Genomic DNA, 22956 nt, shown 5'->3' with positions numbered 1-22956 from the left:
TTTACAAATACTACATAAAGTCAATTTAGTCATTATTATTACATTAATATTTTATAATTTACCATTGTAATTTAAAAAGTCATGTGGGGAATAAAACATTTTGATCAGTAGCCATTCATTAAGTACTTTTTTAAATCTAATACAGTAATTTTATACATATAGCGTTTGCTTTAAATCCGGTAGTTCTGATTTTTTGCAGACTTGTTCATGATGTTGGCCTAATGAATTATCCAAGTTTGAGACCTTGAGCGCCGAACGCAACTTTATCAAAAATCGAAAAAACCGCGTACATTTGGGTTTTTTTTAGATTTGGGTGATTATAAACCTAAAGGACTAGTTTTTGATAGTACCTTCTCAAGACGTTTTTAAAGAAGACTAAATTTGCTACAATACGAGACTAGAACTGTCTCTGTAGATTCAGTAGTTTCCGAGATAAAACTTTTCAAAATTTATAATTTTTTGAAATTGTATTCGTAGGCTATGTGCAGTGAGTATGCACTTTTGTCTCAGGCGATACAGCTTGGCACGGTTGTTTCTAAGGTCTAAAGCTGAAACAATTGTTTCTAAGATCTAAAGCTGAGCTAAATTATATGAAAATGGTATAAGTATATAACTTGCCCTAGTTGCTAAGAGCAGGAAGAAATATACCTAACATAGATTAGACCTAGGGAGCCGACCCTTCCCCCCCCCCCTTTTTGGGGGGTAGGCACGGTACGATCTCGTGGCTACCAGGCCAAATCAGCTTTGTTTGACCTTAGAAACAATTGTGCCAAGCGGCATCGCCTGAGACACAAGTGCATACTCACTACCACTTACATAGCCTATAACGAATACAAGTTCGAAAAAAATTATAAATTTTGAAAGGCTTTATCTCGGAAACTATTAGATGTACAGAGACAGTTCTAGTGTCGTACTACAGCAAATTTAGTCTAGGTACTTTAAAAACGCCCTGAGAAGGTACTGTCAAAAATTAGTCTTTTATGGTTATAATCGCCCAAATCTAAAAGAATACCGAAATTTTCGCGGTTTTTTCGATTTTTGATAAAGTTGCGTTCGGCGCTCGAGGTCACAAACTGGGATTGCTTATTCTTTGGGCCAACGTCATAAATAAGTCTGCAAAAAATCAGAACTACCGGATTTGACGCAAAAGAACCCGGTTACAAAATTCGATAAAGTTACTGGATTAATCTAGTATTGTCAAGGTTCTTAAAAAATACATCCGGAATATTGATATAAATCTTGATTGACATGGAAAAAATGCTATCTTTGTTTTACAGACTAGGTATTTTGAGCTACTTAAATATTACTAGAGTTCTCAGAATATTGTTATCATAATCAATTAATCATGTTTTATTTATCTTCATCTAATGTCATGTTGATGGTGATTCGCAAATTTTGATTTGTAAATTTTTAATAAATAATGAATTATGGAACACGCATGAAAAATATATAAAGGTGTGATACTTATACTGAATAGTTTGGAAACTTTGGCACAGTGGCGGATCCAGGATTTTGATTTGATAGGGGGTCATACACGTTTTATGAATTCGAGCAATCATGTGTCGCCAAAGGATAGAATAAAAGACATAAACGCGCTACTGTTTCATGAATAAGAAGTGCGTTGATGTCTTTTGTAGTTTCTTTTTATACCTAACTATTTCAACTACTTGCCCAATTTTGATTAATTATTTAGTATTTATAGTAAATGAAGTCGGCACGTACAAAACGTATTAGTACTTATCTACTTAGTACTTATACAATTCTGATATAGGTAATCAAGCTTTTCAATCTCGTACCTTAATTAGGCCACTCAGCAAGCTTCGTGGCCTGCCTAAACACGGTACTCGACTGAAAAGCTCTCTATATTATATCTTAGGTTGTAGGTATAAAATACTATTAATACCGATACATATGAAAAATCTCCCTAAGCTGTTCACTACCTATTTGATCGATAAATGTTTTTACTCAATAAAAGAGTTCCTAGAAGCACCTTAACAAGCTAAACTAGGCTTGACTATTATTATATTATTATTTGACGTAGAACTAATTATTTGACTACCTGAATTATTAATTAGGGGTCATCCATTAATTACGTCACACGAATTTCTAGGTTTTTTACCCCTCCCCCCCCTCCTTGTCACACTTGGTCACATTTGGCAAACCCCTCCCCCCTGGTGTGACGTCACATTTCTTCAACGAAATCGGCAAATATTGATTTAATATTTTATCAAAATATTTTTGACAAAAGAAATATGCGTAATTTTATAACCCAAAACTGATTAAGAAATAAAATTAAACGAATAAAAATGATTATCGTTTCAAAACCTTGTTATTTAAATGATAATTAGCGTATAAAATAATTTAAATACATTTTCGGTTACTGATGAAGTTAAAGTGACGTCACAAAGTTTATGACTCCCCCCTCCCCCTTGTCACAACATGTCACATTTTCTGGACCCCCTCCCACCCCCTAAACGTGTGATGTAATTAATGGATGACCCCTTATTTGTATACTTTTACTGAATGAAATTAATGTCTACTTGTGACTTCTATGATTTATATTTTTGATATTACTTAATAATGAATGAAATTAATGTTTACTTGTGACTTCTATGATTTATATTTTTGATATTACTTATAATTTAATGTTAAATTTTAATGTACAGAATCATTACTTGCATGCAGTTTAGGTAAGACTCACTATTTCTATGCCTATTCCGGCAGGATGTGCTGAACAAAATTCTTTTATTACATCTTTAATTTCCACCATTAATTACCACATTCAAAGAAATAAATAAAAGATAAAAAAAAAACCTTTGTTGAAATTGGACCAAAATTGTGATTCTAGATACCCTTTATTTATAGTTGGTCAAGCAGATCTTGTCAGTAGAAAAAGGCGGCAAATTTGAAAAATGTAGGCGCGAAGGGATATCGTCTCATAGAAAATTTGAATTTCGCGCCTTTTTCTACTGACAAGATTTGCTTGACCATCTATAACTAATCACGTGTCACCGTCATCTCCAGTGAGTTATCTTTTAATTGTCATTTATTTAGGTACAATACAAATAAAAGATTTCATGCTAATTATTTCATTTAGGTTTATGATATTAAGCAAATATTATTTCCGAGATATTGGACAGGATACAGGATGACACCTACATGTGCAAGTCATTCACCTACAATATAGACCAAAGAACAATTAGAGGCGTCAAGTACCTAGTGCAAAATATTTATTAGGTAGATGGCGCTGTGGGGTGCATTACATTTTGCGATTTTTGTGGTTACCAAAGAGTTATTGATTGTAAGTAAGTACCTAAGTAAACACTTTATTGTACGAAAAGAAAGGAATATTGGTTATATCAGATAAAACATAAATGTGTAGGTAGGTAAATTCTTAGAATAAATCTTGCCCCGAGTTTGAGAGACGAATTAGATGGCGGCATTACTTAAAAATATCCGACGAAAGTATCCTAATTGTAAAGTGACCATGCAAGTCGTACTTACTAACAATTTAAACCTATATTTTTTCCAAACGAAAAAAAAATTAAAGCTTATCTCACTGACAGTGGCATGAAATGGTAATTCATAAATTAATGAATCCATAATCCTGCTCACGTCTCTTGAATCACCCTGTATATAGATATTGCAGGTACCTGAAATGTGCATTTGAGGTTTTATGTATATTAAGCTTTACGTACAACATATTAAATACATATGTATGACGTATGTTCTGCTCAAAAATTTCATGTTATTATTTGTGCAAATCTTGCACGATTTGCACGTACGAGTATCAAGTACATACTGCAGATATCTACTACACAGAGTTCCGAAGAAATATTTTTTAACTTAGTAAGTGCATGATTATTTAATAATCTGTTTTATTTTCATTTTTTATTACATTTCAGTAAGGCGTTGCAAGTGCTCATGCAACATTCTATTAATCGACGTTTTTAAGATTTTGCAACGGGCGATAGCTGCTACACTTTATCTGAACTTATATAAAAAATCTAATTAAAAGTATGTAGATTAAAATATTTAACTTTATCTAGGGATATTATACATTCAGATTTTTTATTACGCGTTTGTAGTGCACGGTAGGTATATTAAATCATGTAAAAATTGAAACTCTGTCCAATAGTTTTTGCTTTGACATAATTTATATATCTCACAGGAATGGCGCCAAATGTTAAAGAGACTGAAATATACAATGAAAAGATACATAAGAAGCAGGACGATCAGACAACGCCACGGGAGTACATTTTAGTGTACCCCATGATCATCGTTATGGCATACTGGCATATTGGAGCGATTTATGGACTGTACTTATTGTGTTTCAACTCTATGAAGTGGGCTACGTTATTACTCAGTAAGTACCTACTTAATTATACTCGCTATAAAAAGTTTGTTATAGTTCTATTCAAATTGAGTGTTCATTAAAATTATAATGTATAAAATCTAAATTCTTTAATATAGTAATACAATATTATAATATATAGGTACCTTCATTATGTACGTAAGACTGAACGTGTAGGCGGAGCGCAGAAAAACTCAACTGAAATTCTTTATTCTTATTTATTTGCTAGACTTCCTAATATACGCGGTGAGTGCCGGCTCCGATGCCCCAACACGTTACCGCGTATATTAGGAAGTCTGGCAAATAAATAAGAATAAAGAATTTCAGTTGAGTTTTTCTGCGCTCCGCCTACACGTTCATTATAGTAGTTTATGTAACTGCTACATAATGAAAGGCATTAAAATACGAGTGTGGGTTTATGAAACGAATGAAATGACTTAATCGCGTATTTAAGTTTTAAGATTTACCTCCGACGTTTCGAGGACGGCGTTGTCCCCGTGGTCTCGGAGAAGACTGGCTCAAGTTGACATCAACATCTTCTAGCCGCGCGAGTTTTTCGAACTACCCGCACTTGGTCTTGTTTATCAGTTTGAACGTTTTGCGCACTAGGGATGTCACTCTGTCGACACACAACACTAACGATATTCGATTTATCGACTGTCGATATTCGTTTCCGCTTACATTTACTAATGACTGGATTCCATGTGGATGAGATCTTAAAACCCTCGTCCCGATTAAAATTGCAATGTTTTTTGATTTCAATGGCTTCCCGCACTTTTCTACTGTAGAAATGGCGATCCGTGGAGAGGATTTTAGGGTTATGCAGCTCAATCCAGTGGTTTGGTCCTGACTCCAGCAAATGCTCAGCCACCGCAGATTTGTTGACCTGACGATTTTTGACAGCTGCGATATGTTCCTTAACTCTTTCTGCTATGGTGCGCTTAGTTTCTCCGATATAGGAACTACCACAACTGCAATCTATTTTATAAACGCCAGGTGACTGGAACGGAATAACGTCCTTCGGTGACCTTAGGCTCCCTGCTACTTTGGATAAAGGTGTGTACACCGTCTTTATAGAGTACTTTCCAAGTACTGTGCCAACTTTATCCGTTACCCCTTTTACATACGGCAAAAATGCCGGCTGTCTGGAGACATCAGGACGTTTCCGCGTTGCCTTTCGTCTGGGTTGCCACTTTTTTACCTTGTACCCGTTCCTCCTTAGTACCTCCTGAATATGCGACATCTCACTCTCTAAATATTCAGGGTCACACAGATCATGTGCTCTGTTTACTAGCGAGGTAACCACCGATTGTAAGTGACGAGGATGGTGGTGAGAAAGGGCGTTCAAATACCTGTCAGTGTGTGTAGGTTTCCTATAAACAGTATGAATTAGGGTTCCATCCACTCGACCAATCACTTTCACGTCCAAAAACGGCAAACTGCGCTGTGATTCCAATTCATACGTGAACTTCGTCTTCGGATGAATTGAATTTAGATATCGGAGTAGTTGCTCCACCTCCTGCTTCCCACCCTTCATAATACAGAAAACATCATCCACATAGCGCTTCCACAACTTCACCGCCCAAGGCTGCAAGTTTATACTGGCTTCGATATGCTCCATCCAGATATTTGCCAAAACCGGTGCTACAGGGCTACCCATGGCTACTCCATCAATCTGGAGGTAATGCTTTCCACAATACAAAAAGTAGCTTCCTTCCAAGCAGTTCCTCAGCAACACCATTACTGACTAGTTGTTGAGGAGATGTTGCTGAGGAACTGCTTGGAAGGAAGCTACTTTTTGTATTGTGGAAAGCATTACCTCCAGATTGATGGAGTAGCCATGGGTAGCCCTGTAGCACCGGTTTTGGCAAATATCTGGATGGAGCATATCGAAGCCAGTATAAACTTGCAGCCTTGCAGTTTATAGGAAACCTACACACACTGACAGGTATTTGAACGCCCTTTCTCACCACCATCCTCGTCACTTACAATCGGTGGTTACCTCGCTAGTAAACAGAGCACATGATCTGTGTGACCCTGAATATTTAGAGAGTGAGATGTCGCATATTCAGGAGGTACTAAGGAGGAACGGGTACAAGGTAAAAAAGTGGCAACCCAGACGAAAGGCAACGCGGAAACGTCCTGATGTCTCCAGACAGCCGGCATTTTTGCCGTATGTAAAAGGGGTAACGGATAAAGTTGGCACAGTACTTGGAAAGTACTCTATAAAGACGGTGTACACACCTTTATCCAAAGTAGCAGGGAGCCTAAGGTCACCGAAGGACGTTATTCCGTTCCAGTCACCTGGCGTTTATAAAATAGATTGCAGTTGTGGTAGTTCCTATATCGGAGAAACTAAGCGCACCATAGCAGAAAGAGTTAAGGAACATATCGCAGCTGTCAAAAATCGTCAGGTCAACAAATCTGCGGTGGCTGAGCATTTGCTGGAGTCAGGACCAAACCACTGGATTGAGCTGCATAACCCTAAAATCCTCTCCACGGATCGCCATTTCTACAGTAGAAAAGTGCGGGAAGCCATTGAAATCAAAAAACATTGCAATTTTAATCGGGACGAGGGTTTTAAGATCTCATCCACATGGAATCCAGTCATTAGTAAATGTAAGCGGAAACGAATATCGACAGTCGATAAATCGAATATCGTTAGTGTTGTGTGTCGACAGAGTGACATCCCTAGTGCGCAAAACGTTCAAACTGATAAACAAGACCAAGTGCGGGTAGTTCGAAAAACTCGCGCGGCTAGAAGATGTTGATGTCAACTTGAGCCAGTCTTCTCCGAGACCACGGGGACAACGCCGTCCTCGAAACGTCGGAGGTAAATCTTAAAACTTAAATACGCGATTAAGTCCCGTTGTGCAGTTTGATAATGTTTAATAATCGTGAAAGTTTAAATCAGCGAATGAAATGAGTTTCATAATAGTATCACGCGAGTGTTTTAATGCCTAATTATGTACAGTTACATACACTGCTTTATCTACACACATATTATAAACTTTCTATGATATATTCACTAACCTCATATACTTAGCCTACTTCGCTCTCTGGCGGAACTCGCGGATATGAGATGGCATCTCCGAAATATCTTTATCGCACATTTTACACGAAACTTTTGTTATAGTTACTTTAAAAACAACAAAACAAATTATTTTTTACTTACAAACTAATTAAAAGATAAACTTTACTGTACGTCAAATGGCGGCAAATGAAAACTTTTTTCACGCACGTCACGCATCCATGTTTTTTTTAATTCAGAGACAAACTAGAGTCGGGGTCGATTACCATATCGTCCGATACCAACTTACATGCGAGATTTGTCAATATTGTATGCAAATTGTCATTTGATTTCGAATAAAACGTCATCTCGACTGATATTAGAATAGGGGTCAAATCAAATTGCTTTTTTTTTCAGAGATGTTCGAAATTTGAATGCATTACCAAATCGATTTTGATATAGTAATGAAGCTATTACCACATTTTCACAGATAAGAAATTTGCTGTAACAAAACAGTTTATCGTAATGTGGGCCATTATTTACGGATTTTGAAGGCATCATAGACAGTTTATGATATGTGTGTAGATAAAAATTATAATGTATAAAATTTAAATTCTTTAATATAGTAATACAGTATTATAATATATAGGTACATTATGTACGTAAGACTGAACGTGTAGGTGGAGCGCAGAAAAACTCAACTGAAATTCTAATATATTCTTATTTATTTGCCAGACTTCCTAATATACGCGGTAACGTGTTGGGGCATCGGAGCCGGCACTCACCGCCTATTCTGCCACCGCGCTTACAAAGCGAACTACCCGCTGCAGGTTATGCTCATGCTGTTCCACACTTTCGGCTGCCAGTCTACTGTCATCAACTGGGCTAGAGACCACAGGTAACAGCTTTCTCAGTCAGACATTTTCTGATACGCTTCCAGCCACTGGGGCTGGGACACCGTATCGCTGCTTTACAGAGATTTTCTAGTTTTTGAAAAGGTAGTTCACACTCATACTTCGTTTATTTTAAGCATTAGAAAGAAGGTAAGCGATCTTGACACGTCTTTTATTTGAAAAACGCTTTTTTTTAATCAATAGGTAAGTAACTATTACTTATGAAAGCAGAAGAATATAAATGATCGTATTAGATTCATAATTGTTACATATTTGTCGAGACAAATTTTTTAAAACGTGTTTCTCAATTAAAATACACATCAAGCTTGTTTCCGCTATTTCTAATGCTAAAATAACGAACTATAGGTAATTACGGTGAAAACTTTGTTGTAATGAAGACTTTTCGTCATGTGTAGGTACTTTGATGTTAATTACAACAAAATTTGCCCCGTAATTAGTACGATTGCGCACTACGGTTTCGAAATATGTGTTGGCACTTGACATGTCTAGGGCGACAATCAACTATGGCGCGAGTAGGACCATTTTTAATTTCAAAAATTGTATGTCCTTTAGCAGATGGCTCTGAAGTTTTTTTAGATTCATAGCATATATGCGTCTATAAATTGTACAATGAACAGAGACTTTATTCCTTGGAACAGATTACACCACAAGTACACAGACACGGATGCCGACCCATACAACCCTAAGAGGGGGTTCTTTTACTCCCACATCGGCTGGTTGCTGGTCAAAAAGCATCCAGAACTTATTGAGAAAGGAAAAACACTAGACTTATCGGATTTATACGAGAATCCTGTGTTGCGGTTTCAACAGAAGTAAGTTCGAAACATGTTTAATTTACTTACGTAGAGCAGTTTTTAAACTAAGTACCTATCCCAATTCTTAACACTCTCTTTCACTTGTTGACATATTCAATTTTTATAGTATGTAATTAAAAGTGATAAACATAAAGCTCAGTTATACCTAGGGGCTATTCATAAATTACGTCATTTCAAATTAGGGGGGGGGGGGTCTGGACATCGGATGACGGTAGCATGAAGTAGGAGGAAATGGGGGCTTTTGAAGCATGATTTTTGGATGATTATAGGAAGGGGGGTCAAAAATCGTCAAAAATCGATGACGTAATTTATGGACAGCCCCCTATACCTAATTATTTACCCTAATATGGTATTCTCTAAAAACTCTTTCTATGTTGCATATTCCACTATGGTGCACTTTCCTCCGCCAGGTAGAGAAAATGCGTCAATGCCACAAAAAAACATTTTTTTTGAGAAACTGGGGTTTGTATTCGACCTCTTCAGTCTTCAATCCAATGTTTTTCTCATCTAGTAATGTTTATTATTACGCAGCCACAAATGCTAGGCACTGTGCAAATTAAATTTGAGGTGGAAGTTTTACTACTGAAAAATATTTGTTTCAGATATTACGCCGCTCTCAGCCTTTCACTCGCCTTCATACTACCGTCGCTCATACCACTCTTCTGGCAGGAAACCTTGAACAACTCATACCATTTGACTCTTTTCCGTATAGTGATTGGTTCCCATTTCGTATTCTCCATCAATAGCGTAGCGCACATATTCGGCAACAAGCCTTATGACAAAGCTATATCACCAACTACGAATGTCACTTTATCCGTACTCACTTTTGGAGAGGGCTACCATAACTACCACCATGTTTTCCCTTACGATTATAGAACATCGGAATTTGGCAATAATTATTTGAACTTTTCGACTAATTTCATTGATTTCTGCGCCTGGATCGGATGGGCGTATGACTTGAAATATGTTTCTGATGATGTTATTGAGAACAGAGCGAAGAAAACTGGAGATGGAAGCGATTTGTGGGGGCGAGTCCGAACAAAAATTAAAGGATGAAATGATTCTGTTAATTAATACTTACTCCAATAAAAGTGGTTATGGTTCAATAATTTAAAAAAACTTTTTACAAAAAAAAGCAAACCGACTTCAAAAAGGATGAAATAAAATATTATCCTTTTTGAAGTCTATGCGTTACCAACTGATATGTTTGAAGTCGGTGCCAAGTCAAATTTTGAAGCATACCATGATTTTAGTGCGATTCGATAAGGATGTACCTACGTTGGATTGCCTTACACGACGACAATGAACGTACTTTCTGTAGGTACAGTCGACGTTAAAAATATGTTTACACTTTTCGCCTTATTACAAAGGAGTAAGGTGCAAAAGTGTAAACATATATTTGACGTAGATTGTATCTAAGAACACACCTCAGAACACACGATCAAACCTTCTTGGCGCAGTTTGTACCATGTTTGTCGGCACATTAGTGGAAATCCAATGCATTTTTTTTCCGTCGTATTTTTTAAATAGCATTTCTTACTAATGCTCCAACAGTCTATAGCACGCAAGTGTGAGATTGGGACTGAGTAATTTCCCGTCCCTTATCCAGAGGACTACATTTCAAAATATAAAACAATTCAAGAAATTTACCTTCTTGCCAAATTTCACCTAAAGCGGTTCAGTTGTTTAGCCATGAAAAGGCGACAAAGAGGCAGACAGAATTACTTACACATTTGTAATAGTTATTAGTACAGTTCTAATGGGATTTATAGCCATAAAGCTGATTATTTGTGAATTGTTACTACTTAGCTTGGCACCGACTTCAAACATATCAGTTGGTAACGCATAGACTTCAAAAAGGATAATATTTTATTTCATCCTTTTTGAAGTCGGTTTGCTTTTTTTTGTAAAAAGTTTTTATTTTTCCATTTTTAGTTTTAACGCATTGTTAAGAGCGCGACGCATGAATGAAAAACAAGATCATGTTTAACACTAAATTCGTGTACCTACCTATTTCTTTAATAAATATGTAATCAGGAATTTTCTCGAGTCCGTCTGGGAAATTATAATTCCTGTCACTACTACACTAAATCCATCCTCCGCCCCGCCACTGACCCAATCCCTCAACGCCCCGATCACTCAACCTCACAGCGCATCAACCCCTGATCCAGGAACCCCTCGACCCTGAACCAGAAATTTTCTCGAGTCCGTCTAGGAAATTATAATTCCTGTCAACTAAATCCATCCGCCCGCCCCGCCACTGACCCAATCCCTCTGCCCCCCGATCACTCAACCTCACAGCACATCAACCCCTGATCCAGGAACCCCTCGATCCTGAACCAGCAACTCTTCAACCGCCATTCCCCGACCCCTTAATCCCTGACCCCTTGACTCCTAACCCTAATCCCCGATCAGTAGCCTTACCAGCTTACCACGAGTTTGACATTGATATATTCGCTAGCATGTTTGTAACTTACTTCCTATGCATCTCGCTCGTACTAACCTTAGTGTGAGCGAGATGCATAAAAAGTTACATTTAGATGCATAAGACGTTAGCGAATGTGTCAATGTCAAACTTGTGGTAAGGCTACAGTTGCAGTACATCAAATTGGTGGTTTTCGGAAGCAATTGCTCGAGTTACTTTAGAAAACCCCGAAATCACTTAACACGTGCCTTTAAAAATTGAGGAGTTCCCTCAATTCCTCATGGATTCCATCATCAGACCAGAACCAAAAATAATACGGAAACGCCTTGGAGGTAACTTCTTCCAAACAAAAAAAGAATTACTCAAATCGGATCACAGGTGCCGGAGTAATCGCTGAACATACTTAAATTTAAAGAAATCATCATCATTATCATCAAAATAATCATCATCATCAGGTCTACTTCATCAAATTGGTGGTTTTCGGGAGAAAATGCTCGAGTTGCTTAAGAAAACGCCCAAAACACCATGCATGTGCCTTTAAAAATTGAGGAGTTCCCTCAATTCCTCATGGATCCCATCATCAGAACAGAACCAAATTAAAATGGGACCAACTCGGAGGTAGCTCCTTTCAAACAAAAAAAGAATTACTCAAATCTGACTACGGATGTCGGAGTAATCGGTGAACGTACATAGAAAAAAAAAAAAAAAAAAAATAGCCACAACCGAATACAGAACCTCCTCCTTCCATGAAATTGAAGTCGGTTAAAAATAAGGAATCTGAAAGCTTATATGTAGTAAATATTTTATATTATATTTATTATATTACATAGGTAGGTAAGGTGTATTCGGGTATTACCGAATGTCGGATAATTCCGAAATTCAGATGAAAATCACCCTTAATTCCATCATAATAAAAGTCTCTTTCGGAATTATCCGACAGTTTTCGACATTCGGAATTACCCGAGTAAACCTTATATAACATGTAAAGTCAACACTATAAACAGCAATATAGAAAATTTTATTTCATCGTAATTGACTATCTATTTTTTAACCTACCTGTGAAGCAGGTGCATTTGAGCGTTTTGAGGGTTTCAAAGCACGAGAGGCAAACTTTGCTGAAAAAAAAACACCTCATCGAGGCAAATACTAGCATAAAACTTCACAAAAGTAAGTACTTAATCCAAATTCATAGTCAATGCCTTAATTAAAGGCACAACTGAACAAACAACTCCAATTTTGATAACTTACTTTAACTCTCTGTGAAAAAAAAATCAAGTTTACGTGATGATTTCAAAGAATAAGGAGAGCTGGTAAAAATGATAAAAAAGTATATATTTTTTTATATCTTCGGCAATCTGCGACTCTACAGGCCCAATTTGACTCGAGTAAGTGATAAAAGGTAACGGGGCTAGACCCTAGCTAAAAGTAGTCAACATAAGGAACTAGATGGCGTTGTTAACTAGGTATGGGTAAGTCACAGATCTTGAGTGATTCTGATTTATTCGAAACTTACATTAGTAAACAATCGATTTACAATGTGCCTTGTGAATGGTCACATTAATGTTAAATTGTGTAAAGCTCGTGTAAAGTATTAAAATTATCACAAACATATTATCAGTTTGCTTATCATTTTAAGTTCACATAACTTCTGAGCGATAAAGTGATACTATTTAAAGTATTTAATGTACAGATAAAAAAGTTAGGTTATGTTCGTGTTTTCATAAGCATATTTAAATTTTAAAGTAACTTGGTGCCATGTCAAACAACAATCTCAACAAAGTAGCAGTGGTGACCGGTGCAAATAAAGGTCTCGGCTTTGCTTTAGTGAAAAAATTATGCGAACAATTCCACGGTACAGTGTATTTGACGTCCAGAGACTCAACCAGAGGGCTAGAGGGGTGCAAAGTATTAGAAAATCTCGGCCTAAAACCTGCCTACCACCAATTGGACGTAACCGACAATAATAGTGTTAAGCAATTCATTAAATACATTCAAAAGAATCATGGGAAAATAGACCTTCTTATTAACAACGCAGGAATACTTTTTCTAAAAGACTGTGTAGAATCAAAGAGTTATCAAGCAGAGCAGACTTTGTTCGTGAATTTCTTTTCTTTGGTTAATTTTACTGAAGGTATTCTGCCGCTAATTAGCAATGGTGGCGCTATAGTTAATATTTCGAGTTCATCAGGACACTTAAGCAGGATTCCTTCTGAGGAATTGAGAAGGAAAATTAAACGGGAGGACTTATGTTTGGATGAATTGAAAAAGTTGATGAAAGAATATGTGGACGCAGTCAAAGAAGGAAGGGAAGAGACTGATGGGTGGGGTAACTCACCGTATGTCGTGTCTAAAGTTGGTGTAAACGCTTACACGTTTATGTTGCATCGCAGATTAGTTGACAGAGGTAAGCAGAAATTATGAATAAAAACCTGAACATATTTTAGACCTAAACCTTTGAAAGAATCATTCTATTGACAGGTGAAAAGTGATGATAATAGCGAGATGTCATCAATATAAACATCGCTAGATGTCAAACAATATATCGAGTTAAGATTTTTAAAGATCGAATGCGGCTCTTACATTGGCTGGAAAAATCTTTCATATTTCGATATGAATGATGCAATTTTTCTTATACGAGTATGTCCCTCGAATGCAAACAAGCATATGGTCACCTAGTTAATGGTAATCGGTTACCGTTCCGCATGTACGGGTACCTAATGATTCTCCGATAAACTTTTAGCAGATCATCGATTCGCCGACAACGATTCGCCGAACATCGTTTCGCAGAGTCATTTATTTGTCAATGTAACTTCTGGTCAACTAACGTTACGTAGACTCTTGGTTCACATACCGTTCAGTTTGCTTCTTTGTAAATTCGCAGAACTATTATTGGACGATTTCCATTTGGCAGAGTAATCGTTTCGTTTAAGCAATGTTTATTCGAATAACGTTTCACATTTTACATATAAGTCGTTGTTTTCGAAACAAAAGAATGAAATAAAATATTATCATTTTTTTAAGTAAATGCGTTAAGTATAATTATGTATATAAAGTTACGAAGAAGTTAGCGAATATGTAGTGTCAAACTCGTGGTAAGGCTACAGTTGCACTTCATGAAATTGGTGGATTTCAGGAGGAAATGCTTGAGTTACTTTAGAAAATACCGAAATCATAATACACATGCCTTTAAAAATTGAGGGGTTCCGTCAATTCCCCATGGATTACAACATCAGATCAGAACCAAAATTATTATGGGAATACCTCGCAGGTAACTTTTTTCAAACAAAAAAAGAATAACTCAAATCGGACCATGGGTGCTGGAATAATCGCTAAACATACTACTTAAAAAAAATCATCATCATTATCATCAATTCATCAACAATCATCATCATCGGGTGCACTTCATCAATAATTGAAATCTCACCTTATTTTATAAAATTTTTTTTAGCATTAGAAAGAAGGTAAGCGACGTTGACATGTCTTTTAATTGAAAAACGCTTTTTAAAAATCAGTAACTAAGTATTAATTATGAAAGCAGAAGAATATAAATGATCGTATTAGATTCGTGAATGTTACATATTTGCCATGACTTATTTTTAAAAAGAGTTTTTCATTTAAGAGACTCGTCAAGATTGTTTACCTTCTTTCTAATGCTAAAAAAACGAACATTCAATATTAATGCCAAATGAACATTCGACCTATTGTGTTTCGACCAATGGTTTCTCGGGTAATTACGACAGTTACTAAATGCTAATTCTACGAATAGTAAATATGCGTATCAATGTTCTGCTTATTGACTACTCTCGCAAACGACTATTATGCGTAACGAGATTCGGCGAATCGTTACTCTGCCAAACAACCCGTCTGCGAATCGTTGTCGGCGAAACAAAAATCGGCGTATTTTTTTTCGGAATATCAATAGGGCACCCGCATGTACATATTGAACTCCTGAGGTTACTTACGCGTGTCTGACCCTGTCACATACCGTGATATTCTGAACTACATTCCAGGGATATCAGTGAACTGCGTGCACCCAGGCTACGTGCAATCTGACATGACGCACGGGGCCGGCAACATTGCTCCCGCGGACGCCGCTAAAGTGCCCGCAGGCTTGGCGCTGCGGCCTCCTGGCAGCGGTCTTTACGTGTGGCATAATGGCAGCGCCGTGGCGTGGGATGGCAGGGACCCTAGGGAGGTTATAGATGGGAAAAAACCTTAAGGCGCGGTGTGTAGTAAAATGCGCTTTTTTGTCACCATATTTACAGACTTTTACAAGGATTTCATGCATTATTTTCTAGTATGTATAACTTCAGTCCTTGAAGTACGTTATTGCTTGTCAGAAACACGACGGCTCATTATTTTCTCGATAGAATCTTAAGTTGAAAACATGCCTAACACTGTCTTTATTTCCTTATGTTAGAAGTACTACGACGAAAATGTATATGAAACTTACTTCAGTCGATAGCTTTTAAGTAAATCTTCATTATTGCTTGTCCTTTTATCGATACGTTAATTTTTTCATTCATCATTTGATGAATTCAACATTTTGCCTACTAAATTACATCCTACGCGGCAATACCTTGCGCCCATTCCTCACGCCAGTACGCCCGTGACCACTGTCAGCGTCGGACCTATGCTAGTTTAGCGGACGTTTCATAAAATGGGTAATCACAGTATAAATATGCAAATATGTTATACACACAATGTTTTTCAACATACTTGCGAAGAAAAGCAAAATAATTCTTAAATACGGTGACATTTCAGACATTCGTCCGTCATATTGTCATTTTATAGCAAGTTGGGCAGCAAAGGCACACACCTATCTAACCAATCCGGAATTCAGTCACGATTGATAAATTGTGTAAACATATTTTAAAAGGCTATAAAATTAATCAAATTGAATAATTTTTAAACATAGATATACAGGATTCAAATATTTTAGACTGGTCATATTTTTCATAAAATCGATTTCAATTGGCAAATCGTATTACTTTTTGGCAACCGGGTTTTTTAACCTAATTAGACCCCGCTGAATCCGAATTTGCTGGTTGCTTGATCGAATTCTTGACCGGAAGTGAGATATTTGATATTAAAGGACCCTTTTTTTAGTTTTTCGTAAATAACTCTTAAACGGTGGCGCATAGCAAAAAATATTCTATTACATAAGTAATCTGCATAAAATTGCCTACAAGAAAGATTTAGTACAATTTTTTGCTAGGATCAATATTCAAAGAGATATTAACGCGGGAAATTCAATTATAATCAATTCTAAGGTCCCCTTTTTTAGATTTTCGTAAATAACTCGTAAACGGTGGCCAATATCAAAAAATGTTATAAAACGTTAATAATCTACACAAAATTTTGTACCAAAAAGATTCAGTACACTTTTCGCAGGGATCAATATTCAAAAATATAATAAAGAAGGAAAGTTAATTATAATAAATTCTAAGGTTCATTGTTTGTATGTTTTCGTTAATAATTTGAAAAGTATGACTCATTGCATCTTATACATAAATAATAAACATAAAATTTCCTACTAAACATGTAGAACTTTTCGCTAGGATCAATATTAAAAAAGACAAAGCAGCGGGTAAGTTAATTATAATCAACTTTAAAGTCCCTTTTTAGTTTTTTGTAAATAACTCGTAAACGGTGTCCCATAGCAAAATAGGTTTTAATAAATAAATAATTTACATAAAATTTTCTCCAAAAACATCTTGAACTTTTTTTCTCTAAGATCAAATTTAAAACGATATTAAAGGAAGAAAGTTAATTACAATCAGTTCACAGGTCACTTTTTTTTAGTTTTTCGTAAATAACTCGTAAACGGTGGCCCGTTGCAAAAAAATATTATACATAAATATTGAACATAAAATTGTCCACAAAAAAGGTTCTTTACACTTTTGCGCTGCGATCAATATTTAAAGAGGTATTAAAGGGGGTAAGTTAATTAGAATCAATTTCCAGGTCCCTATTTTTAGGTTTTCGTAAATGATTCGTAAAATAAGGCTCATAGCAAAATAAGTTCTTAATGTTCTTGTAAATAAATAATCGGCATACAATTTTCTACGAAAAACATAACACTTTTCTCTAGGATCAATATTTGAAACGACGAAACGTTTTCTTAAATCAACTTTTTATCTCTTTGTTAACTTTAACAACCCTAAAGTATTGATCGTAACGTAAAAATAAAAAGATCCAAATTTGTAGGAAATTGTATGTTAAAACTTTTGTTATTGTTTTGTACCTATGCGATTCGTACAGATATTCGAGATATGAGCAAAAATATGAAAAAGGTACCTTCACCCCCCTCCCCCCTACACCCTCAGCACACCCGCTAAGCTCGAGGACATTAAGTATGGTTATCTGGACACCACAAGGTATAACTGTGCCAATTTTCAAAATTATACGAATTATTTCCGCAGATTTTTTTTATTTTCTTGAGCTATTAACTAACTCGAATGTCGAAGTAGAAGTGTTTTTTGTCATTACAATCTTTAAATGCTTGACTTTTACTCGTCAATTCAAAATTAGAAAAATAGTAAGTAATTACAGTTAGAGTTATAAATTGTTATAATTCTTTTTGTGAAGATAGCTAAATTATCTTAGCTTTGCTAGTATTCTTCCTTATTTTCACTACCTACTTGCCCGAAATTGACTGCTAGAGTTAGACCAAGTCTGCAACGATTTTGATAACATAGGCAGTGCAAGTGTTATACATAGTTTCATAGAAGTTTGACGTTTAAAATAACACTTGCACTGCGTGTGCAATCAAAATCGTTGCAGACTTTTCTTGGTCTCGCTCTATTACATTTTTAATGTCTATTAGTAAGAACTATTATTTGTCTCATAATAATTTGGTATCATTTGATTAGATTCTCAGTTTGTCGCGGTATACACTTATATTGTATATATAATTAATAATTATTTACAATCACCGTCTTACCTACCATTTTTAATTTCATTAAGTACTCATCAAAATTCGAATTTGCTAATAAATCTTATTCAATATTAATTGCCGGAAAAAATCCCGGAACTGACAATTCAGAATACCGATGTCGTCAGAATAAGGACGTAGACGTGCTGCGCGGGAATGGTGCGGTGCGCCGCGCGGGGCGCCCGCCTGCCCGCTCTACCACGCGTCTGCTTCACCCCCTTGAAAACGTAAAACTCGAGTATAAGAGCGCCTTAATTTTGTAATTTAAAACTAAAAAAATCTCATATTGTTTGTTACACGGTAACCATGAAGATCTTGAAAATATAATTTCTTAATAAAATGCTTTTGTTGTAAATAATTAGTATTTTTTTTTATTTGCTCCAATGACGGTGTATACAGTGCACCGTGGTCTAGTAAAAGTGTGTGTTTCATTGGACAGGTACCTAATTATACATTTCATTCTCTACCTTAACGTAATGACCATAACGTCTAGAATCTAGATACAATGTGGCAACATTTTGGAAGAAAAAAACCTCAAAGCGTACGTAGTTCGTTATAATATTTTTCAGTTATCAAACAGACACAGACAGACCATATACTTACTTATACTCTTTGCAACAGACCCCTCGATGGCTCAACTTACAGGATTCATGTACCTAATGCAGGAACTACAGGCTCGTTCATCGCTTTTCGTCACTGTTCGGACAGCTTCTGATAGTCTTATGCTCTGGTTTCCTAGGATAGCGGTGCCGTCATACTTATAGCGGCCGTCTCCATTCAAATACTACAACATCCATATTTAGCCGTATTATTTAGTATGGAGACGGCCGCTATATGACGGCACCGCTATCCTAGGAAAACCGATCTTTACTGATAGGCGTCAATGAATCTTTGAAGATTATATTTATGGTGTTTATTATGGATGACCATTATTTTATGTACTTTTACGAGCAATGAATAGTTATTTTCACCACACCAGCTCGGAAAGGCTTACTTTGCACTTCAAAAACTAATAGCAAAGTTGTGAGGCAAAGTAACCAAATGCAAATTTTGAGTTGTTTTCTTATGTTTGCTGGTAGAATTGACTTTTAAATGATGATTTTGGATGATAAATATTTAATAACATTCATTTGGATTTGATTTTGTTTGATATTTTACATTTAATGTTTGCTTCGGGTTGGTGTGGTGAAAAATTTTGTGTTTCACTCGGGGGCAAATTTTGTTTAGCCCTCGTGCTTTGAAACCCTCGTAACGCTCAAGATTCCATTTTTCGAACCACTCGCTACGTTCGTGGTTCAATTTTGGTATCTTTCGCTTGCTCGGGTATCAATAGTAGCACGAGCGGTTAGACAACAACTTTGCCCCCTTAACTATTCGTTGCTCGTAAGAGTTTCGGCGTTTGTAAAATGTGTATTCTAGTGAAAGGTGTAATCATTAAAAGAATTAATGAATTCTCGTTCGTTTTAATGTTATTCTCATGTTGTATGGCTCAATAAGGTACAAATGGAACAGCGAGTAATCGGCATTTCATTTTAATATAGAAAATATAATCTGTCATAACAGGGATACGATTTCAGTAAATATATAATATAACGAATATACGTATCGGGCGCGAAAAAGAAATATGATAAAATAAAACGGGGGCCCGCGAAAGAAAAACCGTCGTCAAATAAAACAAATATGTTAATTTATTTTACAAATTCCTTCGTTATCATATTTCTCTCGTTAAAATATCCTCTCTCAATACAAAGATTTATCGTTCACATCACCAACGGAAAAGGAATAATATAGAAAATCGCGGAGATCGCCCGTTACTTGGCGTCGATGCACTCGGCGGGGTGCTGCGGGGGCTTGGCGGGGGAGAAGCCCGGCGGGAGGGGGATATTGCCGAGGGGCGGCGCGGCGAAGCTGCCCCAGCCGAGCTTGCCCCAGCCCGGGGGGAGCTTGGTCTGCGGGGCGACGGCGAGCGAGTTGAAGCGCGCCCACAGCTCCTGCTGCTGGCTGCGCAGCGCGCCCGGCGGCGGCGGCGGCGGCGGCGGCTTGCCGAAGTTCACCGACGTCGACATGATGGCGGGGTCCATCTGGGTCCAGTCGGAGTACGATGCGCTGGTGTTGTTGAAACCTGGAACGACGATAAAACGGTTATAATTGACATTTTTTAAGCTGAATGTATGAGAGCTCATAGTTCTAAACGGTCACCCTAAAAATATTCAATTATAACAATATCTTCTTCGGCCTTCGGGCTCGCTGAAAACACTTGGTGTTTTTAACCGCGATTGCTTGCCTAGAGAGCGAAATTCTCGAACTCTTCCGGCCATCGACCCTAGGCGGAGCTCTGCCTTCGGTCTTCGCAGGCCTTGACGCTTTTCTATCGCACCTTTTGCCCTCTGGCGCGCATTTGTCGAACGCTTGAAACTACAGGGTGTCCAGTGGCAGATTTCCTATTTCAAAATTTGATAAAAAAAAAACTAAAATATATAAACCAAACCTGTATACTTTTATAAAAAGATGATGAATGCGGATTGAATTTTTTGAAACTCACATTTTCTACCGAGCTGGCGTATATTAAAATTAATATGGCAACTTACGCCTAGGAGCCCGTTTCTGATTTTATTTTATTGTTCTGAAATTTTTGGACCAGAAAAATGACTATTGTTAGCTGACAGATTAAATCCGTAACAGTTTTAGAAGAAAACATTAAAATCAAATTCAAGGTCTTGCAGTACTGAATAAAAAGCCGTTTTTTAGATACGCCTCAATAGCACGTGCACGCTGCTCTGCTGGCCAGCGATCCATTGTCACTGATTAATCCGCAACACTCACGAAACTAAAAAAAAAACACCTGCGTCTCCTAGGCATAGGCACTACGTGTTCGAAAATTATTTGGATTTTAAATCGGAAATTTGCCACTGGTCAACCTGTAGGTGTCCACAGCTCGGCTTTCGGCCTCGCATTAAATTACAGAGAAACTGAACTTTTTTAAATATTAATATATTTAAAAAACTATATGAATTAATTAATATTAAAATATTTAAAAAACTATATGAATTAATTTCAGTCTCTCAGTATTCCGTATTTTACTTAAAAAAAAACTATAAAACGATAATTGAGGAGTGTCTTTTCCTAGGGCCTATTTTCGTATGCTTTCATAAAAAAAGAAATAAGCATAAACCTTATAAAAAGAAACTCCTCAATTCTGTTAAGTTGCGGTAATAGAAGTTTCCCGAGAAAAGTATAAAGAGAATCATCATACCATTCATACCTGTATGCATGGGATGCTGGGGCTGCGCGTGTTGTTGCTGGTGCTGGTGCTGCTGCTGATGCTGCTGGTGCGCGGGCAGCGCGAAGCCGGGCGGCGGCAGGCGCGAGCGCCGCACCAGCTCCATGTTGTCGCTGCAACAACCATATTATTAGACCAATGCTTGTCATTCAACCTCTAGGTCTCGCTTGAGTTTATCGGGGGTCGAGAAGCGTCATTTGGTCATAAGTTTATGACAAAAATTTAGTTTTTGATTGAAGCTTTTATTGTTGACTATACTTTTCTTTGAACAGGCAGCCTTCTGCGTCTCCTTGAAGGGGTCGAAGTCGAGGTCGTCATCGCCATCCGCACGCGGGGCCTCGCTGCCCATCTGTATGTTGGTCCCTCTGGTCACGACCCATATACTAAACTTACCCGCTTGTGTTCTGCATCATTTCGGCCTCCATCATCTCGGCCAGGGCCTTCTGCGTCTCCTTGAAGGGGTCGAAGTCGAGGTCATCGTCGCCGTCGCCGGCCGCACGCGAGGCCTCGCTGTCCATCTGTATGTTGTTCCCTCGACCCATATACTAAACTTACCCGATTGTGTTCTGCATCATTTCGGCCAGGGCCTTCTGCGTCTCCTTGAAGGGGTCGAAGTCGAGGTCATCGTCGCCGTCGCCGGCCGCACGCGGGGCCTCGCTGCCCATCTGTATGTTGTTCCCTCTGGTCACGACCCATATACTAAACTTACCCGCTTGTGTTCTGCATCATCTCGGTCTCCATCATCTCGGCGAGGGCCTTCTGCGTCTCCTTGAAGGGGTCGAAGTCGAGGTCATCGTCGCCGTCGCCGGCCGCACGCGGGGCCTCGCTGCCCATCCTCATATTGTTCATTCTGATAACAAAAAATATACGTTAATTAAATACGGTTTTTGCTCAGAAAACCAAGTTCTTTGACTGAGAAGCGAGTCGGCTTCTGGGGCAGAAAGGTCACAGTCAAAGAACACCCTCACCAAGGGCCACCAAAGAAACCCTTCAGCGATCAATAGTTGTAATGATTCTTGGGTAAGTATTTGTCACAGCAATTGTCATGTTACAGATGATATGATGTCTCTAGGCTAGTCTGTGTGACCGGCGTGGGAGTAGTTTTTAGAGCTTCAGACAGGGAATGTCTAAAATTTGTGTCCATTTTTGGATTCAAAGTTAGGGATCATGATATGCCATATGCCATAATAAATTTGAGTACCTTTCGAACCTTTAGATTTT

At 37.5% G+C, this 22956-nt stretch overlaps 3 protein-coding genes across 3 annotated transcripts in view; 2 read left to right on the top strand and 1 right to left on the bottom strand.

Annotated features, from left to right (window-relative positions):
- Window positions 1-4173: 4173 nt before the first annotated feature.
- LOC134801655 (acyl-CoA Delta(11) desaturase-like) lies at window positions 4174-10149 on the top strand. Its single transcript, XM_063774273.1, has 4 exons — window positions 4174-4366; window positions 8100-8262; window positions 8917-9090; window positions 9696-10149. Exons 1-4 carry the CDS (start codon window positions 4174-4176, stop codon window positions 10147-10149), a joined length of 984 nt encoding a protein of 327 aa, XP_063630343.1.
- A 3124-nt stretch (window positions 10150-13273) lies between these two features.
- On the top strand, window positions 13274-15737 carry LOC134801654 (carbonyl reductase [NADPH] 3-like). The gene is made up of 2 exons (XM_063774272.1): window positions 13274-13922; window positions 15529-15737. Exons 1-2 carry the CDS (start codon window positions 13274-13276, stop codon window positions 15735-15737), a joined length of 858 nt encoding a protein of 285 aa, XP_063630342.1.
- A 4165-nt stretch (window positions 15738-19902) lies between these two features.
- Window positions 19903-22956, bottom strand: part of LOC134801519 (uncharacterized protein DDB_G0288805) — a 38789-nt gene continuing 35735 nt past the window's right edge. The window contains exons 15-17 of the mRNA XM_063774131.1: window positions 22445-22585; window positions 21718-21848; window positions 19903-20577 (exon numbers count right to left, since the gene is read on the bottom strand). Of these exons, the coding sequence (XP_063630201.1) occupies window positions 20267-20577; window positions 21718-21848; window positions 22445-22585 (583 nt within the window). The 3' untranslated portion in view covers window positions 19903-20266. The remainder of the gene's footprint in view (window positions 20578-21717; window positions 21849-22444; window positions 22586-22956) is intronic.

The sequence above is a fragment of the Cydia splendana genome, chromosome 22 (assembly GCF_910591565.1).
Source record: "Cydia splendana chromosome 22, ilCydSple1.2, whole genome shotgun sequence".
Taxonomy (NCBI): Eukaryota; Metazoa; Arthropoda; class Insecta; order Lepidoptera; family Tortricidae; genus Cydia; species Cydia splendana.
Note: the sequence above shows the minus strand (reverse complement) of the source record. Positions and strands in the feature narration are given on the sequence as shown.